This window comes from Megascapheus bottae, chromosome 24, assembly GCF_031878675.1.
Source record: "Megascapheus bottae isolate mThoBot1 chromosome 24, mThoBot2.hap1, whole genome shotgun sequence".
Classification (NCBI taxonomy): domain Eukaryota; kingdom Metazoa; phylum Chordata; class Mammalia; order Rodentia; family Geomyidae; genus Megascapheus; species Megascapheus bottae.
The window spans coordinates 27,363,691-27,384,621 of record NC_143532.1 but is presented as its reverse complement, the minus strand read 5'-3'; the positions used below and the strand labels follow the sequence as shown (position 1 = coordinate 27,384,621).

General features: G+C 35.7%; 1 protein-coding gene across 1 annotated transcript in view; it reads right to left on the bottom strand.

Moving 5' to 3' along the window:
• The window catches only part of Itfg1 (integrin alpha FG-GAP repeat containing 1), a 162,729-nt gene that overhangs the window by 53,961 nt on the left and 87,837 nt on the right, over nt 1-20,931 (bottom strand). Inside the window, exons 9-10 of the mRNA XM_090357681.1 lie at nt 17,448-17,542; nt 15,718-15,890 (exon numbers count right to left, since the gene is read on the bottom strand). Of these exons, the coding sequence (XP_090213807.1) occupies nt 15,718-15,890; nt 17,448-17,542 (268 nt within the window). The remainder of the gene's footprint in view (nt 1-15,717; nt 15,891-17,447; nt 17,543-20,931) is intronic.

The window sequence follows — 20,931 nt, the reverse complement described above, 5'->3', positions numbered from 1 at the left end:
TCCTAGTAATATTTTTGTTATATATAATGAAATATAATGTCAGTTTTGTCAGTTGGACAATAAAATAACAAGATATTCAAGTAGCAATTTTCATTTTTGCATGGCTTGAGATCCAAACCCCAGTCTCATGCAAAGTAGGAAAATGTTCTACCACTAATTGTCTACATAAGTTTCTGGACACACTACAAATTATAATGTACAAAACAGAAAGAAAATTACTGGTTGGGAAATTATACTTCTCCTTATTTAGTTGATAACCTTGTAGGAGGGCAATGGTGAGTTGCAGGAGGGGAAAAGAGAAGGGGAGAGACCAAGAGGAAGACAGGGAAATGAAGGATGGCCTCCATATTTCTGGTCTGCATGGTGGGAGTGACCTAAGATAAATAGTACACCAAGAACAGGTTTAGGAGAAAGAATATACTTGTAGAATTCCTAGGCTGTAACATGCAAATGAAAAGGTCAGTAGGAAGAAGCTATAAGTCAGGAAGCCCTCAGAGGGAAAGGTGGTACAGAAGCTCTACTTCATAGCAGAAAGCACTTCCAGATAAAACAATGGAAGGCTGAGACAGGTGGCTGAATGATAGCCAGGTATTTGCCTGATCTAGGTGTGGCCTAATTAGCCCACAGCCTGTGATGTACTGAGACTCAGCAACTCTTACACAAGTATACTCTTATATTAGGCTTTCATTTTATTGGTAATTAGATTATCTGGTCATGTACAGATAAGATACAGAGATAGCCCATTGCCAACTTAGTTTAATTTAGTACAGATAGCAGAGACATCCATTCTCCAAAATATTTTTTTTAATTGGGGGGATTAGTCCATATTTAAAGAAAGCCTGGGGCAAGAGAATAGAATGAAATTATATTATGATGATGATGATGATGATGATGTTAGTCGTGGGGCTTGAACTCTGGGCCTGGGCACTGTACCTGAGCTTTTCAGCTCAAGGCTACCACCTTGAGCCACAGCACCACTTCCAGTTTTCTAGTGGCTAACTGGAGAGATGATTCTCACAGTCTGGTGCCCAGGCTGGCTTTGAACCATGATCCTCACATCTCAGCCACCTGAGTAGCTAGGATTATAGGCATGAGCCACTGTGCCTGGCTGAAATTATTTTTTAAGACAAGGAAGACCAATTATTAATGTAGCAAGATCCAGAGGGAAAAGGTAAGACTGGATAGAGAATAAACCAATCCGAATAGTGAGAAAATTGTTACTATAGTTTTGGCTAAAGTAAAAGCAAGTTGGTTTAGAGAGGAATAAAAATTTGGCTTGGAGTATAAATGAAACAACAACAACAACAACAACAGCAACTAAACAAAAGATACCTGACCATCATCCTTACAAAGACAGTGGTGATAAGAGGAAAATATAATTTAATTCTTTTATGTCTTGGTATCGTTGTAGCAAATAGAGAATTTCTGCGATTAATTAGAATAGAAGTAACTATGGATTTGGAAGAGAAGACAAAGTCTGAGGTAAAGCTCTAGCAGTTACTCACTTAAAGATACCTGGTGCTAGAAATCTGCATGAGTAGTAATATGAAAGAAAACTCAACAGACGCAGTATTCTACTTTGTGGAATATTCTCGAAGGCTGACAAAGGATTAACAATGCAAAACAATACAAATATACTTACAGTGATAGAACAAAGCTGACATCAACAAACATAGAAATGCACTCGATCTAAATATGACATCCCATATGTTTTGTTCAAGTTATGGTATGTGATATTCCAGGTATTCAATAACTGAACACTGGATAAATTAACTGAAATATTTAGCAATTATTAAAACATTACCTACAAGTAAAATAGGTAATAATATGTTAGTGAAAGTCTACATACATAGTTGGGAATTTGGCCTAGTGGTAGAGTGCTTGCCTAGCATGCATGAAGACCTGGGTTCAATTCCTCAGTACCACATACATAGAAAAAAGCCAGAAATGGTGCTATGGCTCAAGTGGTAGAACTCTAACCTTAAGAAAGCCCACGCGCTCAGGTCCTGGACTGAGCAAGCCCCAGGACTGGCAAAAAAAGTCTAGATACAAACAGTACTATTGGTCAAATCTTGTCTTGTAAAATGAAAACAACTCCTGAGACAATGAGGTAGAGCAGTAATGCATATCTATGATACACGGTGGTGGTCTTTTGGTGGATAGCTTCTAAGTGTATTTTATTCCTATCTGCATGCATATTGCTATAAGTAGCAGCTACAAGTACCTCCCCTTCAAACTGTCTACTGAAGATAATTTTAGAGATTTATTATAAGCACTCTATAATGTTGTTTACTGTCTTTCTCTCCAGCTTGATTCAGAATTGTCTCCCCAGCACCTGTAATTGTGTTTCAACAGAATGGGCAATGTGTGTGTGTGTGTGTGTGTGTGTGTGTGTGTGTATAATTTTATTTTTTGTCATGGGGCTTGAACTCTGGGCCTGGATGCTCTCCCTCAGCTCTTCACCTTAAGGCTACTGTTCTACTCCTGGAGCCATAGCTCTACTTCTTTTTTTTTTCATATATTTTTTATTGTAATTAATAGAAGGGTTACATGATATTTGCCAGATAGATGGTGCATTAATTCCCATACATTGATACCCTTTCACATGTCTTGGTCCCCTTTTACCTCCCCCCCATCTTGTTTTCCCCCATTCCCTATCCAATTCCAAATAACCAAATACAAATATATCCAATATATCAGGTAACAAAATGAGATACTGTAACAATATGAGATACCCAAGGGACAGCAAAGGAGATGAGAGATAGCAGAGTACATTAAGGACAACAATCATTCATTATATGGCTTTTGTTTCAATATCCTGGAGGTCCTTTCAATTAGCTTCATACTATATGGCCTTATGTATCAAGGTTTTGCTCTATTGCAGATCTCTGCTAGTAGAGCCCAAGGTTTCTACTGATTATGACGAATGAGGGAAACCATTGAGCCTAAGTTGCTTTGAGTCTGGCTTACTTAACTTAATATGATCTTTTCTAAGTCTTTCCATTTCCTAACAAATGGGGCAATGTCATTCTTTCTGACAGCAGCATAGAATTCCATTTTGTACAAATACCACATCTTGTTGATCCACTCATCAACTGAGGGACATCTAGGTTGGCTCCATCTCTTTGCTATGGTAAATAGTGCCATAGCTCTACTTCTTGTTTTCTAGTGATTAACTGGAGATATGTATCTCACATTCTTTAGTGCCCAGGGTTGGTTTTGAATTGTGATCCTCAGATCACAGCTTCCTGAGTAGTTAGGGTTACAGGCCCTGAGCCACTGCACCTGGAAATAAATATTTTTTATGCAATTCCTGAAGATAAAATTCACGGGCTTGGCATTGTCCCTGATGCTTTTGTGTTCAAGGCTATTATTATACCACTTAAGCCACAGGTCCATTTCCAGCTCTTTTGTTAGATAATTGGAGATAAGAGTTTCATGGAGTTTCCTTCCTGGGCTGGCTTTGAACCTCAATCTTCAGATCTCAGCCGCCTGAGTAGGCAAGATTAAAGGCATGGGCCACGGATACCTAGCTTCAATAAATATTTATAACAGAAAAGCTAATAGAAGCTAGGAGCTGAAGGCTTTTACTTATAATCCTAGCTACTCATGAGGTTGAGATTGAGTTTGGAAGCTAGCAAGATCAAGAGTCTTACAGACTCTTATCTCAAATTAATCACCAAAAAGCTGGAAATGATGGTAATGTGCTAGCCTTTAGGACAAAAGCTCAGAGAGAGGGCTCTGGGATGGGTGCTGACACACACACACACGCACACACACACACACACACACACACACACACACACACACACTGTGACCTTTTTGTAATAAGAAAAACAGTAAAACCTTCATTTATTTTTAAGTACTGTCATATTTTCCCTCAGCTCCTCTTTTCCTGAAGTCATTGGGTCAAGAGAAAATGGACAGGTGGTCTGGCTTGAGGGACTTTTTCCATAATAAATTTTTGAATCTGAGCATGGATAAACATTTCTATGGATCTGTCATGATTCCACAAGGCCAAGAATAGCCTTGGACTGCCACAGAAGAGAATGTGATGAGTTGATACTAGTGACTTTTTTAGTTTGTGGTGCTAGTACTGGGGTTTGAACTCAGACTGGGCACTATCCCTGAGGTTTTGTGCTCAAAGACAGTGTACACTACCACTCTGAGCCACAGTGCCATTTCCAGCATTTATTTATTTATTTTTGGTCGTTTATTGCAGACAAAGAGTCTCATGGATGATCCTGCCCAGTCTGGCTTTGTACTGCGATCTTCAGAGCTCAGCTTTTAGGATTACAGGCATGACCCACTGATGCCCAGCTTTGATGTTAGTAATTCTGTCTGTCATCTGTCTCTTACAAGCTCCCCACTCCCAAAGTAAGCTCTCTGAAGATCTTTATTACAGTGTCACTGCTCACATTATGTGTGATGTGTGATTCTTCTTTGAGGATATCTTGCAAAACCTTTTTTTTTTTAAGTCCTCTGACATCCTAAGTTATGTAAACAGCAAATGTGAGTTATGGCTAAGGTCAGTATATAAGTTGTTTTAAAATAATTAACTGGGGAGCTATTAGATGGAGGCAGCTTCAGGACCCTGGGCTTTGGCTTAAGCAAACAGAAATTTAATTCAGTGTTAAAGTTACAATAGAATTTAACTCTACCTAACAAACAACGGGCTAACTATCCACTAACAAGGAATGTTTACACTGGAATGGTCCAAATAAGGACCACTTTAACAAATGGAACATTTTTTTCTTCCCCTTGTTTCTGGGTCCATCCTGTTACAGATTCTCCTCTTAAGCCATCAGTAAAGCTCAGAATGGCCTGTGTCTTGAGTTGTCCAATTCATGAACTGTGTTTTCTCAGGGACTGTCTTTAAAATTTTAATGTTTATCTTTAAACAGTTAATTAGTACATTATTTGTACATACAATATATATGAACAAATGATATTCATGTATGTCTGACCTTTAGACATTTTTATTGGGATATAATTCACACCAAAAAATCAGCATTTTGATTTGTCACATTTGGGTATATTTACCACAACTATTAATTCATTTCAAAACATTTAATCATTTCCATGTGGAATATTATACAATTGTGTTCCCTTCACATATAAGAAATTTCTAATTTCATTTTTTTTGCTAGTCCTGGGGCTTGAACTCAGGACACTGTCCTTGGACAAAAACTTTTTGCTCAAGGCTAGTACTCTGCCACTTGTGCTACTTCCAGCTTTTTCTGTATATGTGGTACTGAAGAATCGAACCTAGGACTTCATGCATGCCTGGCAAGCACTCTACCACAAGGCCCCCATTAAAATGTTTTAAACATTATTAAATAAGTGTGTATTTGGACCAGATAATGTTAGCTCATGTCTGTATTCCCAACTACTGGAGAGGTAGAGATTGGAGGGATCATGGTTTGAAGCTAGCCCAGGCAAATAGCTAGGAAGAGTCCACTTCAACAAATAACCTAACCATAGTGGTACATGTTTATAATACCAGCTACAAAGCACACACAGGTAGCAGCATCATGGTTATACTACACATGACCTAAAAAGTAAGGAAAAGGAAAAGGAGCTGGGGGAAAGGGTGTAGCTCAAGTGAGAGAGAACCTGTATAGCAACTGCAAGGCCTGGAGTTCAAACTCCATACCATCCTCTCTCTCAAAGTATCTATTCTGCCCAAGTAATTTCTCTGAAGGACAACTGATTCATCATATATATTACTTTTAGATAAACCAGTTACACTAATATATAGTGCAAGATCCCAATGAAATTCAATAAAAAACAAAGTAGCTTTTTATTATTGATCATACGTTGTGTTTATACTATATTTCGAAAACAACTTCTATGAAATAACCATTACCCCCTGAGGGGTAAGACATCTATGTACCTTAATACCTGTGAGACATAAGAACTAATCACATTTAAGATTCAATCTTACGTTCCTGGGAAAAGGCTGAAACACGTAGAGTAAAGGTAATTATGTACCTTAAAAAAAGACATTAGACTACCAATGAAAATGCATTAAAATAAGGTTAAACCAGGAATATACAGAATTAAACTCTTTATTAAGCAGAGGACAAAAACATTTAGATAATTAGCTAAAGGTTGGGCTGTAGAAAAAGCAGATGCAACACATTTAGTCCTTCTTAATACTGAAAACTTTTTTCCAGTCACCAAGGATGTCTTGATCCTTGGTGAACCTCAAATGACTCAATTTCAGATTTAAATTCAGCATGCTAAATTACTTTTCTCAAAAGACTCAAAGACAAGATAAAATTTTCTTTTCATTAAATTAAAAAAATTATAAGTAGTCAAAAAAGTAAGTGCCATATAACAAAGCAGTTTATGAATGCAATGCATCTTGATCAGTGTCACTGATAATAGCATATCAATGATAATGAAAATTTATAGAACGAATCACTAGTAAACTCTGACTTACATACTAGGATACTCATGCTAACAAAAGCTTTTGAAGATGCAGAGACAAAATTCTAGTGGGAATTTATAGTTCTGTTCCATAGAAGAGTCTGAGCAAGTATGTAAAAATGCCATTGCTCTTTTGTAAAGAGGTCTTCAGGCAATCCCATGATTCCTCCTTCAGTTTGTAGAACTCTATCTCAAATCTTCAGAACATGGTAAAGGACCATTTTATGTTCTGTTCTAGCTTTGGCATTGAAGATGGTTTGTGATATTTCACTTGTGGGGAAAAAAAGACTTATTAACCACAATGTTAAAAAACTCAGCTAACACAATTGCTAATTTTATAGTACAAAAGATACTGTTTAAAAAAATTCCAATTGTGGGTCTAAATAAACATGCTTCTAAGTAAATATACAATGATAGGCAATTATAAAACCTAGTTATACAAAAATACAGTACTTAAAATTTTTTTGATAATACTGGGCCATATCCTTGCTAGGCAGGCACTCTACCACATGAGTACTCCTTAGCCCATTTTTGCACTGGTTATTCTCAAAATAGGGTCTTACTTTATGCTGGGTCTGCCTGTACTGACCGTGATTTTCCTGATCTTAGTTCCCTGTGATTCTTGGAATGATAGAGGCATGTCACCATGTTTACTTTGTAGTTTACAATAGTAAGAGTCTATCACTATGCTGAGTCATTGGTTGACTTAGTCAAGTTAACATTTTTTGCCCCAAATACCCTTAAGCCATGATTCTCCTGATCTCTGCCTCCTCAAAAATATAGTACAGCTTTATTGAAGACTGTATATATAAAAACAAAGTTTTCAAGGTAAAAATCATGCACATATTGGAGATAGTTCAGATATATTTAACACCCTAAATCCAACTAATATACCATGTTTGACATTTTTATAAGAGATCAATATGTTTTCTGTTGTTATTAATTTCAGAAGTATAGTACACAGAGTTGGATGTCTGTAGTTCTCTCCTATAAACCTGTAAACTCAGGAGGCCAATATCTAGAGAGTAATGGTTTGAAGCCAGACCAGACATAGAAGGTAACTAGACTATCTCCAAATAGCCAGAAAAAAGCAGGTCTGAAGATATGACTCAAATTGTATAGAATTAGCCTAGCAATTAGGAGGTGCCGAGTTAAAAAAAAACCCAGCCCCCCTCCAAAAGGCTAGATAATTGCATTTTCATATGTAGTCTTTTCTTTCAGCTCATAATAGAGACAGGATTACATCAGTGCATATTTCTATATTTTAGCTTGTGAGTGATTAAGCTTTTAGAAGTAGTTTGGCATTTTTAGATTAATTTTAAAACCTTACTAGTGATTTCTTTCATATACCAAATGCAAACTGATCATCTCTGGGTGATCTGGTTAAGACTGATTTTAATTTTTTATTTGCACTTCCTAAAATTGTACAATTTACACTAGAAAATGAATAAAATGAAAATACTACATAGGCCAAGAGTATAGCTCAGTTGTACAGTGCATAATTATCATGCAAGAGACCTTGTGTTCAGTCTGCAGCATAAAAAAGCAAAAAAAACCCCAGAAAACACAAAAATGTATACTATAAATGAATTCTATTAAATAACATCTAGTCCTGTTACAAATTTAAATAAAAGCCTTTTCCAGCTAAAAATATAACTTATGAACATGAGGAAATCAATACCGTTATGACTCAACACTGGGATGAAAGTCCTAACCAATGCGATAAGATTCTGTTTTAAAGTCTTGATTCATCTCACTTTGTTGCTCTTGTTTTAATGTTATTCACTTTTTCAATCCATAGTATAGTCTTTTTGCATTCTTTGGGAAGCACCAGCATGACAGCAAAGACTAAATTAAGTTCTATATATGAAGCTCTTAGCAAATAACTATATAACACCCTTTGTGCACAGAAAATATTAACAATTCAGAGTGAATTTAATGATATTAAAATTAGTAAAAATAATTTTGTATTCCATTATGGCCTTAAGCAATAGAAAATTTATATATATATATAGCCACAGTGGCAATGGAAAATAAATATATACAGAGAAAATTAATATATGAAAAGGTATGTTGCTATAACAATGATTACAGATGCATGATGCATATGCAGTCATATTTAAAGGTAAAAAGGCTTTGTAATTTGTTAATGGGTAAAGGCTGGAACAATGAGAAGTATGATAAAAAAATCCTATCTTGCTTTGAAAAGGCAATTACAAATATGGATGTTGAAGACTGATGGTGAAAACTCAATAGGATATAGAAAGCATGATAAGAAACTCCATATTTTCGGGCCAGGAGTTTGGCCTAGTGGTAGAGTACTTGGCTAGCATGCACAAAGATCCGGATATACAAATACCTTACAAGAGTCATAGGAAACAATAGTAGCTTGTATTTCAGATACATGTTTATATTATCTTTTACAATTTTCTTTCATGCATCCTGTTTCAGATGCTTTGTTCCTAGGTAAATACTGTTCTCTCCTTCAATATATCTTCCCATCTTACTCACTTTGAGGTTATTCTAATTCCTTTGAGATTCAGTTTAAATACCAGGATTTCTCAAGTCTTTTCTGACATTCTACCTTACATTGTAGGTTACAAGAGGAAATCAGCTATGCAATTTCACATGTCAGTCTCAAGCCTTGAGGATGATGTTTCATATTACTTGCTACATGTTGGGCTCCTGACAAGGAGACTAAAGATACAGCTTAGAGACAAAAACTTTATCAGGTTAAATAAAGATCAACATTTGTGGGAAAGATAAGGAATTAATTCAGGTAGAGGGAGAATTCTAACTGCTGTGTAGTTTTAACAAAGACTCTGTCTACTCCACATTGATGGTCTTTCTGAGTTGTTGTCTATTAAAAGTGCAGAGGCTCTTTCACTGACAAGTCACTGAGTACAGTTATATATTTGTCATATAATTGCCATTATATGTGTTTATCTATTATAATGCACAAACATTTAGTAGCTGCCACCACCACTGCCTCCTCCTCCTACTCCTCCCTTCTTTTGTGCTGGTACTAGAGCTTGAAGTTGGGCACTATCCCTGATAACTTTTTGCTCCAGACTAATATTCTTCCACTTGAACCACAGCTCATAACTTTTTGTGGTTAACTGGAGATAAGCATCCCACATATTTTCCTAGCATGGCCTTGCTTCAAACTACAACTCTCAGATCTCAATATCTTGAGTTAGCTAGGATTACAGGCATAAGCCTCTGGTTCCCGACAGCTGCTTCTACTTCTAATTCTTATAAATAGTGATATGAATATCCATAATTAGTTTTTTCTCAAGTATATGCTTAGAAGTGGTATGGCTTGGTCATATAGCTATTTGATGTTTCACTTTTTGAGAATTTTTTAAAGAATGTTCAAGATTGGCTATATGACTACATTTTTACCATCATTGTATGGTTCAAATTCCTGTGCATTACTAGAATTAACTCCAAATGGATGAAAGACCCGGAGGTAAAAGCTGACACACTGAAAACTTTACAGGAAGGAATAGGAGATACACTAGGCCTCCTTGGCACAGGTCGAAACTTTCTTAATAAGGACCAAGAATCACAACAAATCTGAGAAAGGCTGGATAAGTGGGACTACATTAAACTGTGGAGCTTCTATATGGCAAAGGACATACATAGCTAGTAAATTAATTAAGAATCCTACAGAGTGGGAGAAGATCTTCACCAACCAAACAATAGACAAAGGCCTCATATCTAAAATATATCAACAACTCAAAAAATTGGATCACTCCAAAACTAATCCCCAAAGTAACAACTATCCCATTAAAAAATGGGCCAAAGACTTAAAGAGAGTCTTCTCTGAAGAAGAAATAAAAATGGCTTATAGACACATGAAGAAATGCTCAACATCTCTGGTAATGAAAGAAATGCAAATCAAAACAACTCTAAGATTCCACCTCACTCCAGTTAGAATGGCCAGGATCAAGAAAACTAATAACAACAGATGCTGGAGGGGATGTGGCCAGGAGGGATCACTACTACACTGTTGGTGGGAGTGCAAACTCGTTCAACCACTATGGAAAGCAGTATGGCAGTGCCTCAAAAGGCTAAACATAGAGCTCTCCTATGACCCAGCAATTCCACTACTTGGCATTTACCCAACCACCCAGAAACAAGGACATACTAAACCCACTAGCACAACAATGTTCATTGCAGCACTATTCACCATAGCAAAGATATGGAACCAACCTAGATGTCCCTCAGTTGATGAGTGGATCAACAAGTTGTGGTATTTGTACAAAATGGAATTCTATGCTGCTGTCAGAAAGAATGACATCGCCCCATTTGTTAGGAAATGGAAAGACTTAGAAAAGATCATATTAAGTGAAGTAAGCCAGACTCAAAGGAACTTAGGCTCAATGGTTTCCCTCATTTGTCATAATCAGTAGAAACCTTGGGCTCTACTAGCAGAGATCTGCAATAGAGCAAAACCTTGATACATAAGGCCATATAGTATGAAGCTAATTGAAAGGACCTCCAGGATACTGAAACAAAAGTCATATAACGAATGATTGTTGACCTTAATGTACTATGTTATATCTCATCTCCTTTGCTGTCCCTTGGGTATCTCATATTGTTATAGTATCTCACTTTGTTATCTGATATATTGAATTTATTTGTATTTGGTTATTTGAAATTTGATAGGGAAGGGGGGAAAACCAAGATGGGGGAGAGAGGGCCGAGGGGGGGAGGGTAAAGGGTACCAAGACATGTGAAAGGGTATCAATGTATGTGAATTAATGCACCTTCTATATGACAAATATCATGTAACCCTTTTATTAATTACAATAAAAACAAATTCCTGTGCGTTTTGGTCACTTTTTTATTGTTTGTTTTGCTTTTGTGTTGGCTATGTGGCTTGAACTCTGGGCCTATGTGCACTGCCACTTAGCTTTTTCACTCAAAACTAGTGCTCTACCCCTTTGAGCCACAGCTCTACTTCCAGATTTTTGGTAGTTACTTGGGAATAAGAGCATCACAGACTTTCCAGCCCATGCTGTCTTCAAACCATGATCCTCAGATATTAACCTCCTTAGTAGCTACAATTACATGGGTGAGCCACATTGCCTGAGTTTTTTTTAAATTTTACATAGTAGTTGGTGTGAGATCGCATCTCATTATGGTTTGATTTATATTTTACTATGGACAAATGTGGAGTATCTTTTTAATGTGTTTTTAGAGCATTTGTATGTCTTATTTGGAAAAATGTCTATTCAATTTAAGGTTAGAAGTGAGTATTACTCTCTCCCAGAATGCATGGTCTGTGTTTGCTCATTTCTTTCTGGTGTGATAGTGCCATACACATAAAAGAACTTTTACCACTGAAATCATTTCCTCAAGAAGTCCCCTTAGTGAATCTCTTCATATTCAGAAACTCTGCTATACATTTTCATTGATTTTGCAGTATTTTCTCGTAGCACTTAATCCAACTTTATACAAGAACTGTACATTTAGAGTGAAGTGCTATGAGGATAGGATGTCTTGCTTACTTCTGTATCTTAGCTCCTAGCAAAATATTCCCTTCTAGTCAAAGTCTCAAATGAATAGATGCTTGGTATTCCACAATTAGAAGCACAATTGACTGCATCTATTTCTAACTATGAAATCCACTCATTTCTATAAATGAATGCTCTTAAATCGTTTCATCTTTCTGACCCACAGTTAAGTCTTATTATAATTCTAAATTTCTTTTCAGCCCTAAAAATCCATAGGTACACATGAAAAAGAAGTCTTAAGGTACTCTAAAAAATATGTAAATGAACTCATTTCCCTGAAGACTTATTAAAAGAGAAATGAAAGGAAAACACACAGATATAACAAAATAATGTCCTCAAGACAACCTGTTTTTCACGAGTTCAAATTGATTTTTGATGTAGATGTTTTGCTCAGACATAATGGAATACAAACTTAAGAAGACCTTACTAAGACTATGTCGAAGTAGAGAAATCACTGGGATAGTAGTATTTCCTAGCTAACCATTTCCTATGACTGATATGAGAATGAAGGAACTATCTGACTTCACAGTATCAATTAGAAACAATTCGACCTTTATATAACTAGATTTTTATGTTTAGATTATAACACTCAATAGACTCAGAATCACCCAGTGACTCATTGCAATATATTTTCCACATAGGTGGAAAAGGCAGCCATTTTACTTGGATATAGTTGTCTAGCTGCCCCAAGTGAATCTTCAGAAGAAAAAAAATACCTATTATTATAAAAGTAATGTTGTGATAGGGTAAATTTGAAAAGGAGAACAAGAATAAGTAAAATAAAATATAAAGTACTCCTGTTCAACAAGATAGAGTGCCCATTTTTCTAGTCCTTTACAAATTCTACTCTCTCCAGGAGGCTATTCAATTTGTTTTCATTAGTGAAAGTATTAACAATCACACACACATGCACACATGTGCAAATCTTGGGGCTTACACTCAGGGACTGGGCAACTTTTTAAGCTTTTGTGCTCAAGGTTAGTACTCTACCACTTGAGCAACAGCTCTATGTCTGGCTTTTTGTGGGGTAATTGAAGACTAAGAGTTCAAGGCCCAGACTGGCGTGTGCACATAGATGCACACACACACACACACACACACACACACACACACAAAATATCAAACCAAAAAAACATCCCCTATCAAAGCCCAAAGAAACAAAAAATAATTATAAAATAGAAAATGGTAAAAATAGGTTATGGACTGGTGATTTGACTCACTAGCCTTTAGCTCTACAAAACAAACAAAACAGGTTAGCTTAATATATAATAAAATAAATTAAAAGAACCTGAATAAACCTGAGGAAAGCAAAACGAGGAGGAATTAAACAAAAAAAGCAAAAGAAGATATTAATAGACAAATTAAACACTAAAAGTAAACATTATTCTTAGGACCAATCCAATAAATACAGGCCTGAATGAAAGGAAGGTGACAACTTAAACAAGGTAAACAATGTTAGAAACATGAAGGGATTGTACTTATCGATTTATAGGAAAGTTTTTGTTTTGTTTTGTTTTGGCCAGTCCTGGAGCTTGAACTCAAGGCCTGGCTACTATCCTTGGGCTTTCTCAAGGCTAGTACACAACCACTTGAGCCACAGCACCACTTTCAGTTTTTTCTGTGTCTTTGGTACTGAGGAATCAAACTCAGGGCTTCCTGCATGCTATGCAAACACTCTATCAACAGGCCACATTCCTGGCTGGAAAGTTTTTTTAAAACGCAGCTTTATGTCAAATGAATTTATTGTGCAGTAGTTATTATTTTGATTATTTTGATATTATTTGATTAGTTTGATTAAAAAGTGAGAAAGCAAATAATGTTTAATATTGTTTCCAATGGATTTTATGGGGCTTTCCAGAGTCTTATTATAATTAGTGAATTCTTTTTAATTTCTGTACAGTACTGAGAATTTCAGTACAGGAGTCATTAGAGCAGAACAATAAGCACTTTTTTTTTTGGCAGGTCCTGGAGCTTGAACTCTGTCTATGGCTGACTTTTCTTCAAGGCTAGCACTATACCACTTTAGCCACAATGCCACTTCTGGCTTTTTCTGTGTTTAACTGGAGATGAAAGATTTATGGACTTCTCTTCTGGAGCTACTTTGAATCACTATTCTCAGATCTCAGCCTCTTTAGTAGCTAGGATTACAAGCATGAGCTACTAGTGACTGGCTTAAGCAATCTTATCGCAGAAAAAAAATAAGCTCCACAAATTTAGCCACTGAAACTGGAACTGGCTGAAAGTTCGCTAGCAGTATCAATTTTTTATTGATGAAACAGAATAAGTACTTTATTCAGCATAAAATTTCCAAACATATACTAGTTCTATATTTTGTCACAACATGTTGGACTGATTTAATATCCTTCCTAATTTGAAGTACAGAAGCTACAGAACAAGACATTATGATCAGAAGTAATATAAAAAAATAAAGGTAAAAAGTCTGGTAGGATACCCTAACTTGAACTGGTGGAATAGCGGAGTGGTTCAAGTGATAGAGTACTTTCCTATGAAGTTTAAGGCCTTGAGTAGAATCCTTAGTATTGACATATAAAGAAAATTATACCATGTAAAATTCATTTTTTTTTTGGCCAGTCCTGGGGCTTGAACTCAGGGACTGAGCACTGTCCTTGAGCTTTCTCAGGCTAGAGCTCTACCACTTGAACCACAGCACCACTTCTGGCTTTTTCTATGTGTGTGGTACGGAGGAATCGAACCTGGGTTTTTATGCATGCTAGGCAAGCGCTCTACCACTAGGCCAAACTCTCAGCCAGTAAAATTGGTTCTTAAAAAGTTACACACTGAGCCAGGCTTGGTGGCTCACACCTGTAATCCTTGCTACTGAGGAGGCTGAGATCATGGTTGAAACCCAGCTTGGGAAGTAAAGACCCTGAGACTCTTATCTCTAATTAACCACTAAAAAAGTGCAAGTGGTGCCATGGCTCAAGGCGGAGGGTGTCTTGAGCTGAAGAGCTCATGGACAGCGCCCAGGATTAGAGTTCAAGCTCCATGACTGACAGAAAAAAAAAAAGAGTAAAGTATGTTCTAAAGTAAAAATTTTAATATAAAAATTGTATAAAACTGCCTCAGATAAATACTTACGCTATTAATCAAAAATCTATACCTATTGTCTGTATAAAGTCCCATTGCACCCAAGTTAGCAAAATTATTTGAAAATTGTTGTTCTCTATTATTTTTTCCTTTATATGAAGTTATACTTTCAATTAAAAAATTTAGGAGGCCAAATTTGTAATTCTATCAACATTTGGGCTAATTATGAGTTGAACTATAATAGTGCAATTATTGGTCTTTAAAAATGACTTCAGTCTTCAAAAATCACTGGTAATATAAATATATATTTTATATATACAGATATTTAGTAAGCATGTCAGAAGTTCCAGTGTCATTATGAATGCAATAATAAGTGTTGTAACTTTATAGAAAGTAACATCAATATATTCAGATCACCTTACTATATTGGTAAGCTATAGTAACAGTAACTGGTTCAGTTACTTTTAACTTATTTATGTCAGATGTTGAGACTACTACTGTCATTTTACTGTGGAGGATTCTGTTTAAGGTCATACAGGTTTTCTAGTTGGTGGGATGAGTTCAGGTGTGAAACAACTAGATAGGATCTGAACTCTAATGAGTTATGTTTCTCACTTAAGGGATCAGACCATATTAGGTATTAGTCAATTACAAATAACCACAATGAAGATATTTCAAAAGAATTTCTCACTTGATTTGATTTCCATACCTTCCAGATGTATTCTTTAGAATGGCAAGGGCATCTGGGTAGCCATCCATGTTGTAGTCTCCAATATGAAGTGTAATAGGAATTGGTATTTCAGTTGGCTGTTCTTCTTGTACAAATGGCACAAAGCCCCAGAGTGTTCCCTTATTGTTGAAATCTTGTAGGACTGGAACCCACTATGGGTTGTGAGAAAACAGAGATATGGCATATTTATTTTAGAAAAACATCCAGCAGTTGTGAAAGAAATGATTCATTAAAAGTTCTCAAGACAAATAATTTCAAACCATTTAGAAGAGTATTACAAGTTACTTTGATGAATGGGTGAGTGATACTTTGTGAAAAATAGAATGTACCATTAGTCATCTTTGCTATAACTGGCACACAGAACAGAAAGATTTTCATAAAAGCATAACACCTTAGTAGGAATGATCTGATCTTAATACTCTTTTAGATGAATCCCCCAACTTAATTTGTGTCAAGCGGAAATATATCCTCAGATGAAGATTTGAAAGAACTTGAGCAAACTCAATATTGTTAATACAGATCTCCTTTAATGGAATGAATGTTGGAAGAAAGAGCATGATGAGTTTCCTTTTTTCTCCTGCTCTGCTGACTGGTCACTAGCCCCAAGCCAAGCAGCTCCTGTGAGTTTCCAAACACTAGGCCGGACAAGCTCCAATGTCAAGTGATGGGCACTTATCAGACACAACAAGTACATTCTGATATCGAAATAGTTAGAAATAAAAACTTTAGCTAATTCTTCATTTCTATTTCCTGGAATTCATTTCAAATGTTCAAGAGGGATTATGCCTATGATTTCTCCCCTTAGTTTGGCTATGTGTAAATGCCTAGAGTCTTATAGAAGTTGTCATGTATATTTTTATCAATGTCTATTAATGAGCACATATAATTAGTGGTAAAGCATTTCTGTTAACTATATTAAAGTAAGGTTTTTTTTACTTAATATGACTTCTATAATAGTCACTCAAAACTGTGACATTTTTCCTCCTGGAGGAGAAATGACCACAGAGCTTGAAAATATTCTTAATATATTCTGCTACTTACCAAATGTAGAAACTAATGTCAGACTATTAAAAATAGCTCAAGTTAATAAAACTTGTGTGTATAATAGTTAAATGCTTTTAGAATTTGGATTGTATTAACATTTGTCTTCTTTACTGTTTGAGTATAAAATGTGGTGTTTCCCATCCTTAAGGGCTATAAAAATTAGCAATTTAATCTATTATTTATTATCCCCTGAAAGTACAGCTGATTAATTACACTATTTCTATCATGACCTATCATTCCCATGTTATTTCTCCATTGTGATTGAGATTCTGAATTGTTCCCCCACAAACCATTTGCTTAAAAGGCTTCTATGAGGAAGTAAAATACATGTAGATACTACAAATAAGAGAAAAACTAGCTCTGAAAGTAGTTATGATATTATTTTTCATACCTCTTTATTATTGTGTTTTACCACATTTTGGCCATATAAAATATTCAGAACTCATTTAATTACAGGATCCAGAATGATTTTCCTCCTACCAGAAATAACTACGTATATTCTCCTCCATAAATGAGTAAAAAATAAATTTACATGAATTTTATTAAATAAGAAAAAATCAACTTAATTTTGGATTTTCTCTCTTCTAATTCATCAGATATCTTTTTCAACCTCTGGGGATCTTTTTGAAACATATAACACGTTTTTATTTAAAAAGCACACATACCTGTTTAGTTTTAGATCTCATTAAATATATGATGCTTTTTTGGCAGTTTTTATCTTCACAGCCTGGCAGTAAGTGGTCCATGTGTCCATCTCCATCTGCCAAAAGAAACCCAAGGAGTTCATTGACAATCATAAAACAAGTGTTGGTATATAGTAGATTAAATTCCTATTTGCTTAAAGATAATCAATCTGGATAAAATGGAAATATTTTACATATAGCTTTTTATGATTTAATTTCTTTTGTTAGTCTGTGGCTTGAACTCAGGGCCTGAGTACTGTCCATGAACTTTTTGTGCTCAAGGCTAGTATCTACCACTTAGAACCACGGCTCTACTTTTGGTTTTTGGGTTGTTAATTGGAGATAAGAGACTTATGGACTTTTCTTTCCAGGCTGTCTGAATCCTGATGCTAAGATCTCAACCTCCTGAGTAGCAAGGATTACAAGCATGAGCCACCAATCCCTGGCCTCATACATAGTTTTATAATGAATGTGACTCAATTAAGAAAGAAACCATGCCGCGTGCAGTGGCTCATGCCTCTATTCCTAGCTATTTGGGGGCTGAGATCTGAGGACTGCAGTTCAAATCCAGCCCAGGCATAAGACTATTATCTCCAATTAACCATCAGAAAACCAGAAGTGGCGCTGTGGCTTCAAAGGTAGGGCAGTAGCCTTGAGCTGAAGAGCTCAGGTACAGTGCCCAGACCTGCTCCCCTAGACCTCCCCCATCAAAAAATAAAAAAAAGAAAGAAAGAAAGAAAGAAAAGAAACCATTGTCTTGCTTTAAATCGCAAACATTTCTGCCATTCTATATCCAATGTTGGAGGAGGATATTATTTCAGGCTCCCTCATGAAAAACATCAATATGTATGTGTCATTGAGGGTTGAATACAAGGTCTCAAATGAACTGAAAGAACTACAAATGGACAGTAAATACATGAAAAAAATGCTCAATATTTATGGCCATAAAGGAAAAAAAAAACACTGAATCTCACTGCACTCAGAATGGCCATCATTAAGAACACAAACGCATGTGAATTAATGCACCTTCTATCTGGCAAATATCATGTAACCCTTTTATTTAATACAATAAAAAATTAAAAAAAAAGAACACAAACACACAACAAATGTTGTTGAGAATGCGGGGGAAAGGAATCATTGTACACTGTTGATAGGAATATAAGATATAGTATAGTACTAAAACAGAACCACCATGCAACAATGCCATTCACAATAATTGAACACTGGAAATAGTCCACATGCCTTACAACTGATGAACTGCTCAAGAATATGTGGGGCACACACACAGACACACAGACACACAGACACACAGACACACAGACACACACACACACACACACACACACACACAAAGGAGTATTCTTTTAACTATTAAAGAAGAATGAAATTATTTCATTTCAGGGAAATGGATGGATCTGGGAACAATCATAGTAAGTGAAGTAATAAGCAAGATTAAGAAGGACAAAGGTCATACTTTCTATCATATTTGAATACTGAACTGAAAAGATAAAATATAAACATAGACAGGATCATAGCTGTCTATATATATGCATGATCAACCTGATTAAGGTATATGCATATGTTAGGAACCATGCAAAGGCACTCTGAACAGTTGACCTGTACTTTAACAAAAATGCAATTAGGAAGTAAAACATATCCTGTCTTGGCAGTGAGTGACAGGGAGTAGGGTGGTGGTGAAGGAAAGCGGATATAATCAAAATACTTTATATCCATGAGTGAAAATAGTACAATGAAGCTTTCTGAGAATGGACTGGGAACGGAGAAGGGGTAGAAAGGGAGAATGATGGAGAAGATGACTAATCAAAATGCACTGTATACACAAATGGACTTAAACAAAATCCTGTACAAGGGATACTAATCAACAAAAATAAAAATGGTGGCTTTTGGTCCATCATTATCACTACTGATATAGGAGAATAAAAAGAAGAGTATCAATAGCAATACATTTGACTGCCTATTTTACATGTTAGATAAATCTTCATGCATATTTTAAGGAACTTTTAAAAGAGATTTTATTTTTCTGCAAGTAGTTGTATAAAGAAGTTGCCTGTCCATCACCCAATCATTTCACGAGAGTGTTCACATTTTAATTATGTATTCATTTTGGTTGTTTGCATGTGAGAAACCAACTAACGACATTAAACCTGTTTCTTTTGAAGTCGAGATACTTTTGCCATTTTAAAAACCAAAGAAGACTCATTTTTCAAGATGCGGATGACATAGAATAGAATAGAAGTAGTATTGTTATCTGCCAAGACATTTTATATACTTCAGTGACTTTACAAAGAAAATATCCTCCTTTTTTTGATATTCTTATTGCAGCTTAAATATATCTCCAGCTAGACATTGAATTTAAAGGCGAAAGGCTCTGCTTCCTACATTACCTTGTTAACTTGAGTGAACAAAAACATGAACCCTTTAAATTTTATATTACTATGAATAAAGTGTACTTGCAAATAATGTATATGGTAGATTATACATTAAGATTTCTTACAATGATTATGACATTCCCAATTCTTTTGTAGAATAAATTTCTTCTACTGAAATACGTTTTCTGGGCCCCTCAATGTGCTCTTCCATTGCACATTATGTGATTAGAATAGCATCTATTCTATAAAAGTCATCTCATAAAAGGCAATAAATTCATCAGCTTTAGAAGTCCCTTGTTTAGTTCCACAGCTATGATGCAATTACATTTCTAAATTACTTATTTTGGTGAAATGGGCATTATATGATGCTATTGTCCAAGGTCTGTTTTCTTGGGATTTTGCTACAAGAAATCTTATGGTTTCTTTATTTTTCATTTTTTTTGGCCAGTCCTGGGCTTAAGCTCAGGGCCTGAGGACTGTCCTGGATTTTTCTCAAGGCTAGAACTCTACCACTTGAGCCTCAGCACCACTTCTGGCTTTTTCTAAGTATGTGGTACCGAGGAATTGAACCCAGGTCTTTGTGCATGCTAGGCAAGCTCTCTACCACTAGGCCAAACTCCCGACCCCAGTTTTTCACTTTTAAATACACTTTGTGATCATAAATACCACAGGGCCTTTTCATTTCAGGTTACGATCTATGTGTGATTACATAAAACTAATTGGAGAAGCTATGACCTATGCTTCTATTCCTCAAATAGCACAAGTATCAAATAAAAGAGCAAATATTTGGAAGACTTCCTAAAACACAAGAAGTATGGCCTAAATCACCTAAGCAGAAAATATACATCATACATTGAGTCCATACTACACTTCAAAAAATAAATACCTTTTTCTTTATCCTATCTGTTGTTTACAAATCTATATTCTCCAAAAAATCAGCATGTAGTGAAAACATGGCTTTATTTACTGTATTCTAACTTGATGTGATGCTTCTAGAAACAAACAAATAAAAAATTTGCCTGTCACCTATTACAAGATTTGGGGGTGGGAGGAAGAGAGGCTGGGTACTGTCCCTA